Source organism: Oncorhynchus masou, chromosome 6, assembly GCF_036934945.1.
Source record: "Oncorhynchus masou masou isolate Uvic2021 chromosome 6, UVic_Omas_1.1, whole genome shotgun sequence".
Lineage (NCBI taxonomy): Eukaryota > Metazoa > Chordata > Actinopteri > Salmoniformes > Salmonidae > Oncorhynchus > Oncorhynchus masou.
In genome coordinates, this window is record NC_088217.1 from 75,450,637 (window position 1) to 75,470,678 (window position 20,042).

General features: G+C 44.2%; 1 protein-coding gene across 1 annotated transcript in view; it reads right to left on the reverse strand.

Annotated features, from left to right (window-relative positions):
- The window catches only part of LOC135542630 (vang-like protein 1), a 51,457-nt gene continuing 31,415 nt past the window's right edge, over nt 1–20,042 (reverse strand). Inside the window, 7 exon segments of the mRNA XM_064969738.1 lie at nt 1–950; nt 1,184–1,418; nt 4,278–4,425; nt 6,250–6,410; nt 12,288–12,463; nt 14,344–14,576; nt 14,579–14,774. Coding sequence (XP_064825810.1) covers nt 690–950; nt 1,184–1,418; nt 4,278–4,425; nt 6,250–6,410; nt 12,288–12,463; nt 14,344–14,576; nt 14,579–14,774 — 1,410 coding nt within the window. The 3' untranslated portion in view covers nt 1–689.

Consider the following 20,042-nt stretch of genomic DNA (forward strand, 5'->3'; position numbering starts at 1 on the left):
TTATATCACAATGTGTTTATACATAATCAATATACAGATGTAGAGAACATGTGCATGTAACATTAAAAAAGAAAATTAAGTAGCTATAGTTTCAGAACAGCAGACAGGCCTGAGACAGTTGTGTTAAAATAAACATTTTGTCCAGAAGTTAAATAGTGGCAGTTCACCATCTGTAGTGGTTTGGCTGAGGGGGAATGAAGGAATGTCCATGGCAACAGTAGTGTCATTTGACTCTTTGGTGAGATGTCAAAATGGCCGTCCCCCTCCTTCGGTCTCCACTTTCTGTCTGGAGTCATGGAATTAAAACAATTCCTTGTCTTGAGCTCTGCATCAGTCTTTCAGAGGTGGAACAACTGATTGTGTTCATAGACATTGACACATATGCAGTTGTGTGCACACATTGTTCATCTACAGTTCCATCTCCACAGAGTCCAGTTCAATCTTCTGTGTGTGCATGCAAGACAAGTCAAATTCATCACCGGTGTACATTTTTAAAAACATTTTTTTATATTAACTCATAAACCAGGTAAACCATAGATAAAAAGGATAATATATTCCAACATGTGTAACATATGTATTCATATATAATATAAAAATCCAAAAATAAAATAAAACTGCAAACCCAAAATAAAAACATTTTGAAAACAAAACTAAAAAAGGTGTGTGGTGGTAAAAACAGTTGTCCAGTTCTACACAGAGGTCTCTGACTGTAGCCGCAGGACGAACTTGTGCGACTTGGGGTCGATGAACTCCTCTGAAAGCTGGATGTAGGGGATCCTTTTGGCCGTCACCACCAGGTTGAAGTCTATGCACTTGAGGAGGAAGATGGCGCCCTCCTTGAGGCCGCTGGTGACCGACACCTCGCTGACCAGAGTCCACTGCCGGGCCAGCCAGCGCTCGCGGCCATACTGCAAGGTGGGCCCGGGGGTCAGGTAACTCTCCAGGAAGGCCTATGAGGAGAGGAGTTAGCACTTTCCCAATAACATAATTATTTGTTACTACTATACAAGTAAGGTGCCACTCAAAGGAGTTGGTCAAAACCAGTGGGGGATGATTTTGGACGGGCTCATCGTAATGGCTGGAATGGAATAAAATCCCAAACTATTCCATTCCAGCCATTACAATCCGCTTGTCCTCCGATTTCTCCTCCCACCAGCCTCCACTGATGAGAACACTTGGTCACCTTGGGCGTCATGTTGTTGGTGATGCAGAAGGCCAGGTGCTGCTGGATGCTTTCCATGCTGTGGCAGTGCTGCTGCCTGGTGGTGCGGAGGTACTTCTGCAGAGAGCGGGCCATGGAGGGGAAGATGGCCTGGGCAGCCTCGCGCGGGTCCATCACGTCCCCGGGGGCTTTCTTCTGCTCCTCCTCCTGCATGCGCTTGATGTGTGTGAAGGCCTCCTCTACCGCCACCACCAGTCTAGGAGGGCACATGAAATGTGGTTGTTCAGCGCACAATGTGGTTGTTCAGCGCACAATGATGGAGTGTATACTTTTACTACAGGGGCTTTGGAAACATCTAAAAAGGCTTTACATGGCATAGGAGTAACTACAAAAATATATAGAACTAAAACAATGACCTGCACTTGTCTTGAATTAGCTTTTAACTACAGTACCAGTCAAAAGTTTGGACACCTACTAATTGAAGGGGTTTTCTTTATTTTTACTATTTTCTACATTGTACAATAATAGAAGACATCAAAACTATGAAATAAAACATATGGAAACATGTAGTAACCAAAAACGTGTTAAACAAATCAAAATATATTTTATATTTCAGATTCTTCTAAGTTGCCACCCTTTGCCTTGATGACAGCTTTGCACACTTGGCATTCATTCAACCAGCTTCATGAGGTAGTCACCTAGAAAGCATTTCAATTAACAGGTGTGCCTTGTTAAGTTAATTGTTGGAATTTCTTTCCTTCTTAATGTGTTTGATCCAATCAGTTGTGTCGTGACAAGGTAGGGGTGGTATACAGAAGCTAGCCCTATGTGGTAAAAGACCATGTCCATATTATGTCAAGAACAGCTCAAATAAGCAAAGAGAAACAATAGTCCATCATTACTAAGACATGAAGGTCAGTCAATCCGGAAAATGTCAAGAACTTTTAAAATTTCTTCAAGTGGAGTCGCAAAAACCATCAAGCGCTATGATGAAACTGGCTCTCATGAGGACCCAGATTTACCTCTGCTGCAGAGGATACGTTCATTACCAGCCTCAGAAATTGCAGCCCAAATAAATGCTTCACAGTGTTTAAATAACAGACACATCTCAACACCAACTGTTCAGAGGAGACTGCGTGAATCAGGCCTTCATGGTCTAATTTCTACAAAGAAACCACTACTAAAGGACACCAATAAGAAGAGGAGACTTGCTTGGGCCAAGAAACATGAGCAATGGACATTAGACCAGTGGATATCTGTGATTTATTTAGAAGTCAAGGCACACTTAACCAGCATGGCTACCACAGCATTCTGCAGCGATATGCCATCCCATCTGGTTAGCGCTGAAGGGGACTGTCATTTGTTTTTCAACAGGACAATGACCCAACACACCTCCAGGCTGTGTAAGTGCCATTTGACCAAGGAGAGTGATGTAGTGCTGCATCAGATGACCTGGCCTCCACAATCACTTGACCTCAAACCAATTGAGATGGTTTGAGATGAGATGGACTGCAGAGTGAAAGAAGATCAGCAAACACGTGTTCAGCATATGTGGGAACTTCTTCAAGTCTGTTTGAAAAGCATTCCAGGTAAAGCTGGTTGAGAGAATGCAAAGCTGTCAAGGCATAGGTTGCTACTTTGAAGAATCTAAAATATATTTTGATTTGCTTAACTTCTTGGATATAGGGGGTGCTCTTAATTTTTGGATAAAAAAACGTTCCCGTTTTAAACAAGATATTTTGTCACGAAAAGATGCTCGACTATGCATATAATTGACAGCTTTGGAATGAAAACACTGACGTTTCCAAAACTGCAAAGATATTGTCTGTGAGTGCCAGAGCTGATGCTACAGGCGAAACCAAGATGAAATTTCAAACAGGAAGTGCCCCAGATTTTGAAGGCGCTGTGTTCCAATGTCTCCTTATATGGCTGTGAATGGGCCAGGAATGAGCTTACGCTTTCTGTCGTTTCCCCAAGGTGTCTGCAGCATTGTGACGTATTTGTAGGCATATCATTAAAAGATTGACCATTTTACACTACATCTACCAGGTGCTCGCTTGGTGTCGTCCGTCGCAATTATTGCGTAATCTCCAGCTGCGTGTATTTTTCCATTTGCTTCCGAGGAGAAACCCAACTGCCACGAATGATTTATCATTGAATAGATATGTGAAAAACACCTTGAGGGTTGATTCTAAACAACGTTTGCCATGTTTCTGTCGATATTATGGAGTTAATTTGGAAAAACGTTTGGCGTTGTAATGATTGAATTTTTGGGTTTTTTTCTTAACCAAACTTGATGAACAAAACGGAGCGATTTCTCCTACACAAATAATATTTTTGGGAAAAAATGAACATTTGCTATCTAACAGAGTCTCCTCATTGAAAACATCCAAAGTTCTTCAAAGGTAAATGATTTTATTTGAATGCTTTTCTTGTTTTTGTGAAAATGTTGCCTGCTGAATGCTAGGCTTAATGCTATGCTAGGCTATCAATACTCTTACACAAATGCTTGTGTAGCTTTGGTTGAAAAGCATATTTTGAAAATCTGAGATGACAGTGTTGTTAACAAAAGGCTAAGCTTGTGTTTCAATATATTTATTTCATTTCATTTGCGATTTTCATGAATAGTTAACGTTGCGTTATGGCAATGAGCTTGAGGCTATGATTACGCTCCCGGATACGGGATTGCTCGACGCAAGAAGTTAATACATGATTCCATGTGTGTTATTTCATAGTTTTGATGTCTTCACTATTATTCTACAATGTAGAAAATAGTACAAATAAAGAAAAACCCTTGAATTAGTAGGTGTGTCCAAACTTTTGACTGGTACTGTACTTTATTTTGGGAAAACTTTCTTACTACAACTGTGTCTCACCTAGCTATCTTAAGATTAATGCACTAATTATTAGTTGCTCTGGATAAGAGCGTCTGTTTAGCGATTCAAATGTAAATGTGATCTAATATCAAACCAAAAAAGAGGGGGACATACTTTATTATCCGTTTGGTTGGTAAGTCCAAACGGCTCCTTTACCACAAATATGTAGAAAAACAATCCCCATATGTCCTTCCATTCATTTACCAAACAGCCAAAAAACAAACAAACCGGCCTCTCACCGGGCCTTGCGTTTACGGACGCGTCTCTCGTGCTCCGCCTCCTCGTAGTACAGCTCGTTGTGACTGGTGTCTCGGCGGCGGGCAGCAGCGGCAATCATAGCCCGAGACTGGGAGTGGGCCAATCCGGTTGCTGCGTTGTTCTCAGGGCCTAGGGAGGCAGACAACAGAGGGATGTTAGCTTAATACAGGTGTTCATTACTTCTATTGATACAGAATCTTGCAAAGTCAGAGTGTCAAGATATCTCCACAGTAAAAAAAAACATGCCCTATACTCAACGTAACACAGACATATAGACACTTAAACTGCGTGACAACTGAACAAACACTGTCTTTGAATAGTAGTAAACCCTAAAATCGTAAAGGACGGAACACAGTAATCAAAAAAAAAGAACGATAGTTGAAAAAGCATATTCCAAGTTCAAACCACCACACCCACGCATCCACTGTAACATTCTGTTATTCCGGGTTCTTAGCTACTCCGCCTCTCTGTGTCGTTGAGCGGAGCCGAGTGTCCGTCTTAATAAACTTCACCGGCCAACTTCAAAAGTTGAATGTCAGTCGCATGTCATTATGAGAGTGTTAATATGCAAGAGAGCGACGGCTCATGTTAATAGAGGCTAAGAGAGGGAGCTGCTGCAGTATTAATGTAGGGTAGGCTGGCGATTCAGGACTGGAGAACTGTATTATATATCCAGGCCCTATTTCTCCAGTCTGAGAAACGGCAGCCATGTTTGCACTGCCAGTCATGTCATGAACCCGTCAACTCACCAACCCAAAAGAGATTTGTTTTCTTTTGAAGTAGTAATGTTGGGGGTTAATACCACAAAGAATAATTATCTGGTGATCAAAAGAACACCGCTTACTTGATGTAAAAGAGAGCCCTGTGGGGCTGTAAATGGGCATTTCAGTATAAATTATATCACTGAAAAGCTAAACATTTGGAATTAAGGGTGCCTGTCTACGACTATCATGATTCATTTCAGCAAAGCCATGTCTCCTGCTGCCTCATCTGAAGTGTGTGTTCTAACAGCCTCTACCATGCTTAGTGGTTAGGTGATGGACCTTGGTCATGGATAATGGAGGGAGGACAGTCTCTCTCCTAGACTACCCCAAATCACTGTCCCTGCTGCAGTTACTGTGATGACACTCCCCAGAGACCAGCTCCTCAATGAGGAGAAGAGGAGAGCGACAGAGTGGGCAGTATAGCTATTGATTTAACACTGCTGGCTGTCTCATCTCTGAGCTCTACTGGAGGGAGGAGGGAGGCAGAGAAAGAATAGAGGGAGGAAGAGGGCAAGAGCCAGAGCGAGAGAGGGGGAGGGTACACTTATGGGGAACACAGAGAAGGAGATTGCTTCATGAGTAGTCACAAGCAGGTCTGATGCCTCTTCACTTCAAAACATGTTCAAACAAATGCATTTATTTAGTTTCCCGCTCTCCAGATATCCTATTAGATTTCGCTCTTGCCCAGAGCTGATTTTACAAATTTAACAAAATTATTATTCCATATCAGAAACAGTCAAAGCAAGTGTTCAGCTAAAAGTGAAAATGTATAACACACTAATAAATAGAAGCAGTGATAAATAGTCACTAGGTCAACATCGATAGTGACATCACATGTTTTGGGTGTGGCCTACACAAACAAGTTTAATCATTTCACAGCTGTGTCTCTAAACCAATGAGGCATGCTGACTACAGTGGAGAGCAAGGGGATTGATTTGGTGTGCAGCTCCAGTGAGAGAGAGGCGGGTTAGTCAGTGAGTCCAGTGTTCAGAGATGCAGGGTTTTAGTGAGAGACAACTACTGAACTTACTGTCCAAAAGGTAAGCTTTCAGTTTGGCTTTAAAGACCTCTGGGTGTTAGAGAGCAACCGAGGAGAGGAGAGAGTCAAACATCAAGCCCAAAGGACAGATAAGAGAAACAGATATAGAAGAAATGGATAGATAAACCCAAGGAGTCTCCATGCACTCACCAGTGGCGGGGGATGCCGGGAACTCACCATCCACATTATAAACCTTAAGGCCGGCCAGGTGCTTGGCGGCCCGGGACTTCGAGGCAGTGAGCAGGGCCGGGTTGTGGACAGAGAAGTCCCTGTAGTAGTTCTCTATTATGGCCAATGCTGCCCGCTGAATACTGAGCACACACACACAGGCACACACAAACACGCAGGCACACACAGAGAGAAAGAATAAGGAGAATGAGATTTACTTGGAACCTGGACATTGAGGATAAAAAAAAATATTAAGCTAATAAAATCCACAATTTAAACATTTAAAAAACAAAGTGAATAATGCATGTCTTAGATAAATAAACCCAGATTTTGTATTTATTTTTTAAATCGATCGAGACACAGAGAGAGAGACACAGATAGAGAGAGAGACACACAGAGAGAGAGAGAGAGAGACAGAGAGACAGAGACCGAGAGACACACAGACACAGAGATAAAGGGATAGAAAGAGAGATGGAGAGAAAGAGGAAGATTGAGAGAGGAGTGGAGTCACTAGCGCCAGGAATGTGAGTGTGACTGTGTTACTTTGAGCCATCATGTTATCATTAAACCCCCCCCCCCCCCCTGAACACAGGGACATATCCCTGCTGTCTAGGCTCTGTCAAATAAAACCAGAACAGAACCTCACAGCACTGCTGGGAGAGAGAGGCTGAGTTTAGAGAGACACAGACTACTTCCTATTGCTGCTGCAGCATGGACGCCATGTCCCGGCACAACATGCCATGTCTTGCCTCTCAAAGACGGCAATATTTCACCAGTTGAGACTTTACATACGTGTTCTGTTCTTGTGCTTTAGCAATCCATTATGTAGCAACCGAGTATGGCCTGAACACATCTCTAAGTCATTGTCTACACAGACATGTAGTCAAGTGATCAATGTACCAGTGCTGATTAGCCAGATACACAATACCAATTCATTAAGCATGTGTATCCATTTTGTTTACGTGCCTTTATACAGGTCGACCGTTATGGTTTTGATCTAGAAATGCCAGGGATCATTTTCTGCTGTAGCTCATTGTAGCCTACTGATCCAATCTAGCCCTGTTAGTACGCTGCTGAGACACAGTCAGAGCCCAGTTCCTCTGCGTTGTAACTGCATTGGGCCCACTATCAGAGCAGCAGCAGATGCAAGCAGCTTTTCACAGGCCTACAGAAGCACAGGGTCATTCCTCACGGCTCAACTGACTAGTCTACAGTTCCCAGAAAAAAACGGCCCATATGTCAGGAATGGGGGAGTCTCCCCTCCCTCTCTCCTCCCCTGCCCTCCTATTTGACACTGAATCCTGTCGCTCTTTCAATTCTATTGAATTGAAAGGGCTCTCTCCTTTTACATCTTCCTCCCTGCCCCTCCCTTCCTCTACCAGGGACTCATGTCATTTGTTAAGACGAGCGAGGGCGCTAACTTCACTGTTGCAGAACGAGTCAGTGAGGAAGTACCACGTGCTGGCCTGGAAGCATGTGCTTCCTATTTCCCCCTGGGGCGGCCAGGCAGCACACTGAGGCTACTGTCCCCCTCTGTAGACAGACAGTCTTCTCTTCTAACCCATTCTCTTTATTCCCCTATTGATACTACACATTGAGAAAGGTTTACTGCTGTGTACCGTTCCACATGTAAGAGTGAGTAGGGGAGAGAGAGAGGGAGAGCGAGGAGATAGAAACTGTCATGGGACGTCCTAACAGCAGTGACATTGGGGGGGAGGTGAGAGAGGTATGCAACTTTACACACCCAGTGCTGACGCAGGGGAAATGTCAGGCTAAGTGACAGGACATTATGGACATGTCCTCTCCCTCATTCCAGTGCAGTATATACATACATACATATATATTACACACACACACACACACACACACACACACACACACACACACACACACATACACACACACACACATACATACATGCATACACACATACATACACACACACACACAGTGCCCTCAGAAAGTATGCAGAAGTCTTGACTTTTTCCACTTAGTTGTGTCACAGCCTGAATTTAAAATGGATACTATTTAGATTGTGTGCCACTGATCTACACATAATACCCCACAATGTCAATTTTTTTATGATTACTCCATATCTGTACCACGCATACAATTATCTGTAAGGTCCCTACAATACAAAAACATCTCTTTGAGCATGGTGAAGTTATTAAATTACACTTTGGATGGTGTGTCAATACACCCTGTCATCGCAATGATACAGGCGTCCATCCTAACTCAGTTGCCGTAGAGGAAGGAAACTGCTCAGGGATTTCACCATGAGGCCAATAGTGATTTTAAAACAGTTACAGAGTTTAATATCTGTGATAGGAGAAAACTGAGGATGGATCAACAACATTGTAGTTACTCCACAATACTAATCTAATTGACAGAGTGAAAAGAAGGAAGTCTGTACAGAATAAAAAATATTCCCAAACATGCATCCGATTTCCAATAAGGAACTAAAGTAATTTTGTCCTGAATACAAAGCGTTTTGTTTGGGGAAAATCCAACTGAAAACATCACTCACTGATTACCACTTCATATTTTCAAGCATGGTGATGGCTGCATCATGTTATGGATATGCATGTCATCAGCAAGGACTAGGGAGGGTTTTTCTGGTTAACAATAAATGGAATAGAGCTAAACACAAGACAAAATCCTAGAGGAAAACCTGTTTCAGTCTGCTTTCCAACAGACACTGGGAGACAAATTCACTTTCAGCAAGACAATAACCTAAATCTCAAGGCCAAATATACACTTGAGTTGCATTGAATGTTCCTGAGTGGCTTTGTTACAGTTTTGACTTAAATCTACTTGAAAAACTACGAGGCGAGACTTGAAAATGGCTGTTTAGCAATGATCATTAACCAACTTGACAGAGCTTGAAGGATTTCAAAAATAATAAAAATGGGTAAATATTGTACAATCCAGGTGTGGAAAGCTCTTAGAGACTTACCCAGAAAGACTCACAGCTGTAATCGCTGCCAAAAGGTATTGGCTCAGGGGGTGAATATCTATGTAATCAAGACAGGGTTTTATTTTTAATTCATCTTAAAAAATATATATATACTTTTTCTTCCACTTTGACACTTTGTATTTTGTAAAGATTAAAAAATTAAATAAGACAATTAAATCCCAATTGTAACAAAAAAAAGTGGAAAAGTAAAGGCATGTGAACACTTTCTGAAGGCACAATTATACAGTGCCTTGCGAAACTATTCGGCCCCCTTGAACTTTGCGACCTTTTGCCACATTTCAGGCTTCAAACATAAAGATATAAAACTATTTTTTTTGTGAAGAATCAACAACAATTGGGACACAATCATGAAGTGGACGACATTTATTGGATATTTCTAACTTTTTTAACAAATCAAAAACTGAAAAGTTGGGCGTGCAAAATTATTCAGCCCCTTAAGTTAATACTTTGTAGCGCCACCTTTTGCTGCAATTACAGCTGTAAGTCGCTTGGGGTATGTCTCTATCAGTTTTGCACATCGAGAGACTGAAATTTTTTCCCATTCCTCCTTGCAAAACAGCTCGAGCTCAGTGAGGTTGGATGGAGAGCATTTGTGAACAGCAGTTTTCAGTTCTTGCACAAAGGTGGAGGTAGCGGTCCTGCTGCTGGGTTGTTGCCCTCCTACGGCCTCCTCCACGTCTCCTGATGTACTGGCCTGTCTCCTGGTAGCGCCTCCATGCTGTGGACACTACGCTGACGGACACAGCAAACCTTCTTGCCACTACGCTGACAGACACAGCAAACCTTCTTGCCACAGCTCTCATTGATGTGCCATCCTGGATGAGCTGCACTACCTGAGCCACTTGTGTGGGTTGTAGACTCTGTCTCATGCTACCACTAGAGTGAAAGCACCGCCAGCATTCAAAAGTGACCAAAACATCAGCCAGGAAGCATAGGAACTGAGAAGTTGTCTGTGGTCCCCACCTGCAGAACCACTCCTTTATTGGGGGTGTCTTGCTAATTGCCTATAATTTCCACCTGTTGTCTATTCCATTTGCACAACAGCATGTGAAATTTATTGTCAATCAGTGTTGCTTCCTAAGTGGACAGTTTGATTTCACAGAAGTGTGATTGACTTGGAGTTACATTGTGTTGTTTAAGTGTTCCCTTTATTTTTTTGAGCAGTATATATATATATATATATATATATATATATATATATATATAATATAAAGCAGCTTTACCACTGCAGGGAGTATTGTGTAGACTAGCAGCAGCTGTGTGTCCCCTATAGAGGGATTAAATCCTGGGATTCATCTCAGTGGTGCTGGATATCCCATAAGACTGATACAGAGAAAACGACCACGGCAGGACGAAGGGTGTTAGTGGATGTGAACATATGGAGGAGGCAGGTGGGTTCACAAACCCACAACTACGATGTCAAATACATGGATGTATAACCATATTGCTGCTATGTTACACAGACAGACAGAGACACACCGCTGGCATGGCACACAGACAGACAGAGACACACCGCTGGCATGGCACACAGACAGACAGAGACACACCGCTGGCATGTTACACAGACAGACAGAGACACACCGCTGGCATGTTACACAGACAGACAGAGACACACCGCTGGCATGTTACACAGACAGACAGAGACACACCGCTGGCATGTTACACAGACAGACAGAGACACACAGACAGACAGACCGCTGGTATGGCACACAGACAGACATTCTGACATCGCCAAAACAAAGGCACACTAAAACAACTTTGTTTTAAATCCACTTAAAGCTATGATTCATTTATACATACTGTATGAAGACGTTTCGTCAGACACGCGCAGTTGTGCATTAGAACAAAACAAGTACAAACCACCAAACCAACTTCCTAAAGTTAACTACACTATATACTCCCATTGTGACTAAGGCAGCACTTTGAGCAGTCAGGGTCTCCGGTGCTCGGTACTTTGATCAATTATTAAACTACAGCAGAGAGAGGAGACAAACCAATAAAGCCCAAACACTGGCCTAGATATGAGCCTGACTGTGCCTCGGTTGCCTGTGGCTCTTCTCTACCATAAGTAGCAACTTCTTATGGTAGACCACACTGGAGATGGGGGACAATTAATGAGGAGAATAGCAAGATTTTTGCAGAGGTGAATCTCTGGTAATGTTGGTGTTAGGATCTTGAGCATTTCTCAGGATTCTTCTGCCCTGAGATTGGCATCAAAGAACAGCCAGGTCAGAGTCAGACAGGAGAACAAGCCTCCTGGACAGGTTCATTAGACACTTGCCAGACAGCCTGCCTGCCAGACACAGAGGAATGTCCTCACCAGTTGCCTGGGAATGGAGGAGGACAGGCATGGGAAAATGGCTGGAAACACACCCAGTCTCCACTGGAACCTGAGAATCTCTGTGTGTGTGTATTATGAGTGTGTTTGGTATGAATCTTCTCTGACCAGATGCTCAGTGTGGCCTGTAGGGAGCACTAATTAGCTGTTTGTTTACAAGTGCATACAGACAACAGAGAGAGTGATGATGCGTTGGCCAGCTGAGGAAAATAGCAAGGCGCTTTATGAGCGACAACAGCCCCAGGGCAGCCTCTAACAACACTAGTGAAGCAGAGGCTAAAGCACTTTACATGTCCATCATCTGCCACTGTACTTAGGTAGACAAAGGTGAAACAGAGGGCCCCGGCATCATACCAACATATGTTATGTTTGAGGCCCTCACAAAAGGGGATATGCGAGAGAGGATTTTGACAGTCACTCGTCATGAGGTAAAACCTCTTCCTGGTACAGTCAGACGGCACATCAAAAGGACAGTCATTACAGACCAGGTTCTTCTAGTCTGAGCTGTTCTCTCTGGCTTATTACTTCTATTAGTCATCACACACACACACACCTCTTACTTTCTTTTCTCTGCTCTCTCCTTCTCATCCTGCTCTACCCAATGAGTTGTCCCGTCTTACTTTCAAGGAATTATTCCCCCGCCCCCCATCAGTCTCCCTTCCCCTGCCCCCTCTCGCTCACCCGCCCTCTCCCTCCGCATCTCACCTGAGCTGGCCCAAGTTGTAGTGGCGTGTCTCTCCATCGGTGGAGCGCGTGACGCAGACAGAGAAGGCGGGCTGCAGCTGCCTGAGCTCCAGCAGTACGATGGCCAGGTAGTGGATGAAGAGCAGAGCGTCCACTAGAGATACAGCGTACTGCACGATGCCCTGGTAGTTCTCATCCTGGGAACAACCAGACAAACCAGCAGCTGTTAGTGTCAATACACTAACAGTCGTGGCCAAAGGTTTTGAGAATGACACAAATATTAATTTTCACAAAGTCTGCTGCCTCAGTTTGTATGATGGCAATTTGCATATACTCCAGAATGCAATTCATCTGATCACTCTTCATAACAAAGTCCCTCCTTGGCATGCAAATGAACTGAATCCCCCAAAAACATTTCCACTGCATTTCAGCCCTGCCACAAAAGGACCAGCTGACATGTCAGTGATTCTCTCGTTTACACAGGTGTGAGTGTTGACGAGGACAAGGCTGGAGATCACTCTGTCATGCTGATTGAGTTCGAATAACAGACTGGAAGCTTCAAAAGGAGGGTGGTGCTTGGTATCATTGTTCTTCCTCTGTCAAATATGGTTACCTGCAAGGAAACACGTGCCGTCATCATTGCTTTGCACAAAAAGGGCTTCACAGGCAAGGATATTGCTGCCAGTAAGATTGCACCTAAATCAACCATTATCGGATCATCAAGAACTTCAAGGAGAGCAGTTCAATTGTTGTGAAGAAGGCTTCAGGGCACCCAAGAAAGTCCAGCAAGCTCCAGGACCGCCTCCTAAAGTTGATTCAGCTGCGGGATCGGGGCACCACCAGTACAGGGCTTGCTCATGAATGGCAGCAGGCAGGTTTGAGTGCATCTGCACGCACAGTGAGGCGAAGACTTTGAGGATGGCTTGGTGTCAAGAAGGGCAGCAAAGAAGCCACTTCTCTCCAGGAAAAACATCAGGGACAGACTGATATTCTGCAAAAGGTACAGGGATTGGCCTGCCGGCCTGGGGTCAAGTCATTTTCTCTGATGAATCCCCTTTCCGATTGTTTGGTGCATCCGGAAAAAAGCTTGTCCGGAGAAGACAAGGTGAGCGCTACCATCAGTCCTGTGTCATGCCAACAGTAAAGCATCCTGAGACCATTCATGTGTGGGGTTGCTTCTCAGCCAAGGAAGTGAGCTCACTCACAATTTTGCCTAAGAACACATCCTCCGGGAGCAACTTCTCCCAACCATCCAGGAACAGTTTGGTGATGAACAATGCCTTTTCCAGCATGATGGAGCACCTTGCCATAAGGCAAAAGTGATAACTAAGTGGCTCGGGGAACAAAACATTGATATTTTGGGTCTATGGCCAGGAAACTCCCCAGACCTTAATCCCATTAAGAACTTGTGGTCAATTCTCAAGAGGCGAGTGGACAAAAAAAAACTCACAAATTCTGACAAACTTCAAGCATTGATTATGCAAGAATGGGCTGCCATCAGTCAGGATGTGGCCCAGAAGTTAATTGACAACATGCCAGGGCGGATTGCAGAGGTCTTGAAAAAGAAGGGTCAACACTGCAAATATTGACTCTTTGCATCAACTAATTGTAATTGTCAATAAAAGCCTTTGACCCTTATCAAATGCTTGTAATTATACTTCAGTATTCCATAGTAACATCTGACAAAAATATCTAAAGACACTGAGGCAGCAAACTTTGTGAAAATTAGTGTGTGTCATTCTCAAAACTTTTGGCCACGACTGTAGGAACACACCAGTGGAGGCTGCAGAGGGGAGCACAGCTCATAATAATGGCTGGAACAGAGCGAATGGAATAGCAGACACATAGAAACCATGTGTTACATAACATTCCACTTATTCCGCTCCAATCATTACCACGAGCCCGTCCTCCCCAATTAAGGTGCCACCAACCTCCTGTGGTACACACACATTCATGACAAGAGATCTACACAGATGAAAGCAATGCCAAACAAACTGAATACTTGAAGAGGCAGATGTGGTGGCCAGTAATTAGACTCATTACAAACACTGAGTCTCTCTTTCTCTCTCTGCTGTACCTGGGAGTCCAGTATCCTTACGCCATAGAACAGCCAGTAGGACACGACGAACAGCAGCACCAGCACGGCCAGCAGAGCTCTGAACACAAACACCCGGGGCAGGCCGGCACGCGGAGCCCGGAAGAACAGCGCCCACACGGCCAACAGCAGTATCAACAGCTTAAACGCCACGGAAATAAAGAGGCCCTCGCAGGCCGTGCCGCACACCAGGAGCTTGTCAGGCCAGAGGAGGTGGGGAGAGCCAGGAAAGCCAGGGGAGTGAGGAAGACCAGCAGGCCCAGAACCACAGCCAGGGTCAGGCTGAAGTAGCGCCGGCAGTCCAGGCCCACGCTGTCCTCCAGGTCCTTGGTGATCCGGACAATGTCCTCCTGGGACAGGCTGTGTTCCGACGTCCCCGTGACGGCCGTGGTGGTCTCACCCCAGTTGTCATCCTGGGAGGAGGGGGGGTGGGCGGGAGAAAGAGAGAGGAGTCAGAGAGAGGAGTTAAATACTGTAGCATATGAGCATGTTACTAGAGTCAAATTGATTAGAGACAGGAAAAGTTATAAATCTGGCAAGTCAGGCTGGAATTGTCTACTCTAGGCTCATTTCTATAGACAGCTTAAAGCTGTGCTCATTTCCGTTCAAAAGTCAACCAGGGAGGGGAGGACGAGCAAACAAAGAGTTAGAGAACAAGAGAAAGAAAGATGGGAAATGGAAAAAGAAAACAGAATGGACTGACTGCCTGGGGTACGCGAGGCGAGGCGCTGACGTCTGTGTTTTCTGGCAACCACAGATAATAAAGGTCATTTGTGACTGGCGAGAGCTACTAAAACAACACAGATAAGAGCCTTTATAACACTGTACCAACACAGGCCCACAGTGTAGACTGCTAACTGAGCTGACAGAGAGGGCTACCCAATACAAACCAACAGGGAGACTGGACAGACAAGACCAGAGACTATCTATCCATCTTGCTGCTCTTTCCCTAGTTCCCCAACGACAACAGATGGAGCCTGATTTGATTTCCTCAGCAGACTCCAATTTAAATCAGCAGGCAGCTAAAAATAGCACAGAGGGGAGAAAAAGGGAATTCATACAGGATGCATTTACCATCCATCTGTATAGGGGACTGCACAGTGTGTGTGTGTGGGGGGGGGGGTCTCTGTCCCATGGCCCTAGGAGTTAAAACAGCACAGGATGGGCAGAAGGAGGCAGAACACTAGAAGGCCAAGCTTTACAGAGACACTCTATCCCCAGTCGGAAAGATGCAGCATCCACAGTTAATATCCCACTGTAATCAGGCCAGCTGCTACTGCAGTGTCCAGAGACAAACTACATTTAGTTAAATGTTGCTGTTGTGGGTTCAATACATTAGAAGTGTATTTGATGTCCCTATCCCAAGCCCCTTACAGACAAACCACCATGGTTATTACATTGTGTTCAACTTCAAAAGGAGGTCAAAATTGAATGAAGTCAGAGAGCACCAAGTGAGACATATAAAATCTAATTGTATTTGTCACATGCGCAGAATACAACAAGTGAAGACTTAGTGAAATGATTACTTACAAGCCCTTAACCAACAACGCAGTTAAGAAAAATATCTACAAAAATAAGAAATAAAAGTAACAAATAATTAAGAGCAGCAGTAAAATAACAATAGCATGACTTTATACAAGGGGTACCGGTGCATAGTCAATGTGGAGGCTATATACAGGGGGTACCAGTACAGAGTCAATGTGGAGGCTATATACAGTGGGTACCGGTACAGAGTCAATGTGGAGGCTATATACAGGGGGTACCAGTACAGAGTCAATGTGGAGGCTATATACAGGGGGTACCAGTACAGAGTCAATGTGGAGGCTATATACAGTGGGTACCAGTACAGAGTCAATGTGGAGGCTATATACAGGGGGTACCAGTACAGAGTCAATGTGGAGGCTATATACAGGGGGTACTGGTACAGAGTCAATGTGGAGGCTATATACAGTGGGTACTGGTACAGAGTCAATGTGGAGGGTATATACAGTGGGTACCAGTACAGAGTCAATGTGGAGGCTATATACAGTGGGTACCAGTACAGAGTCAATGTGGAGGCTATATACAGGGGGTACCGGTACAGTCAATGTGGAGGCTATATACAGTGGGTACCGGTACAGAGTCAATGTGGAGGCTATATACAGGGGGTACCAGTACAGAGTCAATGTGGAGGCTATATACAGGGGGTACTGGTACAGAGTCAATGTGGAGGCTATATACAGTGGGTACTGGTACAGATTCAATGTGGAGGGTATATACAGTGGGTACCAGTACAGAGTCAATGTGGAGGCTATATACAGTGGGTACCAGTACAGAGTCAATGTGGAGGCTATATACAGTGGGTACCAGTACAGAGTCAATGTGGAGGCTATATACAGTGGGTACCTGTATATAGGAGTCTTATGGCTTGGGGGTAGAAGCTGTTTAGAAGCCTCTTGGACCTAGACTTGGCGCTCCGGTACCGCTTGCCGTGTGGTAGCAGAGAACAGTCTATGACTAGGGTGGCTGGAGTCTTTGATAATTTTTAGTGGCCTTCCTCTGACGCCAACTGGTATAGAGGTCCTGGATGGCAGGAAGCTTGGCACCAGTGATGCACTGGGCCGTACACACTACCCTCTGTAGTGCCTTGCAATCGGAGGCCGAGCAGTTGCCATACCAGGCAGTGATGGAACCCGTCAGGATGCTCTCAATGGTGCAGCTGTAGAACTTTTTGAGGATCTGAGGACCCATGCCAAATCTTTTCAGTCTCCTGAGGGGGAATAGGTTGTGTCTGTGTTTGGTGATGTGTACGCCATAGAAACTACACCTCCGTCGCTCCTCTATTCCTACAGGCTGAATTCCATCCTTTTAGTAATAAAACCTCTTACATCATGACTTTCTGCCAATTCAAGCAGTCCAAGGGAGGGGTTGACGACACAGTCAAATGTCCAGGTTCTTATCTGAAACAGTAAAACTGACCCACCTAACGGATAACATTCCTGATACTATCCTGACCGACAACACATCCTGACAGTTGTAAACACCCATTAGTCCAGTGAGTCTGGTCTCCAGAGAATAATCCTTATAATGGACCAATGGGTAGGCTGTAAATCAGTGTAGAGCTGCTGTATGACCTTTGGGGCGAGGAGGTCACAGGGTCAAGACAAGGGTGGTTGTTATGTAACTGCACATTTCCATTTAGGTGGAAAACAAACATCCACATCTGATTGAATGTTCAGGTCACATGGCTGGCTTGAATTGCACCATTCAACACTGGAACATATTTCAGTGCCATTTCAACAGTTCCCTCCTGTGATTTTGATATAGGAGTCAGCTGACCCCATTGTGTAGTTTCCGGGTGGTGTTGAGCATCATGCACCTTAACTCTACCGCCACAGCCCATAGCAAAGTCTCCACCTCTCCACTGAACCAGAAAGAGTTGTGTCCACAGAGAACACACCGGTGTTATTACCTGACCTACAAACCCAAACCTGCCACAGTAATGAGTGGGGAAAGGGGTAGAGGAGGAGGGAATTGATGCAGCTCTCAACTGTGTGAGAGTGAGAGTGTGTGTGTGTATAAGAGAGCCCTCATTAACACTAAAGGGTGTTGAAGAGGTCCTTTGCCACGCCATGGTGAGAATGCGAAACAATGGATACTTCAAAAACACACACAGAGAGAGAGAGACACTATGCCATCAAAAGGAACATAAATTTCAACATACCAATTAGGATTTGGCTAAAAAAAATACTTGAATCAGTCAGAGCCCATTGCCCTTTATGGTTGTGAGGTCTGGGGTCCGCTCACCAACCAAGACTTCACAAAATGGGACAAACACCAAATTGAGACTGCACGCAGAATTCTGCAAAAATATCCTCCGTGTACAACGTAGAACACCAAATAATGCATGCAGAGCAGAATTAGGCCGATACCCACTAATTATCAAAATCCAGAAAAGAGCCGTTAAATTCTATAACCACCTAAAAGGAAGTGAATCCCAAACCTTCCACAACAAAGCCATCACCTACAGAGAGATGAACCTGGAGAAGAGTCCCCTAAGCAAGCTGGTCCTGGGGCTCTGTTCACAAACACAAACACACCCTACAGAGCCCCAGGACAGCAGCACAATTAGACCCAACCAAATCATGAGAAAACAAAAAGATAATTACTTGACACATTGGAAAGAATTAACAAAAAAACAGAGCAAACTAGAATGCTATTTGGCCCTACACAGAGAGTACACAGCGGCAGAATACCTGACCACTGTGACTGACCCAAAATTAAGGAAAGCTTTGACTATGTACAGACTCAGTGAGCATAGCCTTGCTATTGAGAAAGGCCGCCGTAGGCAGACATGGCTCTCAAGAGAAGACAGGCTGTGCTCACTGCCCACAAAATGAGGTGGAAACTGAGCTGCACTTCCTAACCTCCTGCCCAATGTATGACCATATTAGAGAGACATATTTCCCTCAGATTACACAGATCCACAAATTATTCGAAAACAAATCCAATTTTGAAAAACTCTCATATCTACTGGGTGAAATTCCACAGTGTGCCATCAGAGCAGCAAGATTTGTGACCTGTTGCCACGAGAAAAGGGCAACCAGTGAAGAACACACACCATTGTAAATACAACCCATATCTATGCTTATTTATTTTATATTGTGTCCTTTACCATTTGTACATTGTTAAAACACTGTATGTATGTATATATATATATATATATATATAATATGACATTGTAATGTCTTTATTGTTTTGAAACTTTTGTATGTGTGATGTTTACTGTTAATTTTTATTGTTTATTGATAGATGGATAGATGGATAGATATCTATTTATCTATATATTCACTTTATATATTATCTACCTTACTTGCTTTGGCAATGTTAACACATGTTTCCCATGCCAATAAAACCCTTGAATTGAATTGAGAGAGACAGACAGAGAGATGGCTTTAAGAATAGAATCCCATTTTAAATCAATCATCTCATTTTGATGAAGTGTTTCTAGAGAAACACTCCATTAAGGGTTTTCCATTGGTTGTCCCGTACCAACCAGGGCTGGCTTTATATAGAGTTTGGCAATTTTGGATGGAGAAGTTTGGACCCTTGCCTGCCTTGGGTTTCCCTGAGCTTGCCTGAGTATAACACTGACCCAAATCTCCTGATAGGACTAGAGAATCATCAGGGCGCTGCTAAAAGCAGAGAGAGATGCCTGCACCTTGCTGGCACCACTACCATTCAACACATTCACCATCACAGACAAAATAGCGAGAGAGGAGAGCCGAAGGGAGACAGGAGAAAAGGTGAATGAGAGAGAAGGGAGAGGGATTGTAGAGTATTACATCCCCCACACACACACACACCTCTCAGGCCTATCCACAACATCCACCCTAATCAGAAACCTGCGGTGATTCACCAACACCTCTATGGTGGTGGGGGAGGGGTTATACAGTGAAAAGTCAGCTGAATAGCCATTGAAACACCCAATTTGACATGTTCTCTCCCACACGCTGATACGCATTCAGAAAGAGGGGAGAGGAGAGGGGAGACGGTAAAGAGAGTACACTGGATAGAGGGGAGTAAGCAACACTGACATCCCAATGGCAATGAGCACTCCTGTGAAATCTAAACAGACTGAAGGAGTGACAGAGACAAAGACAGACAGAAAGACAGAGGTGCCTAAAAACAAACATTCTGAG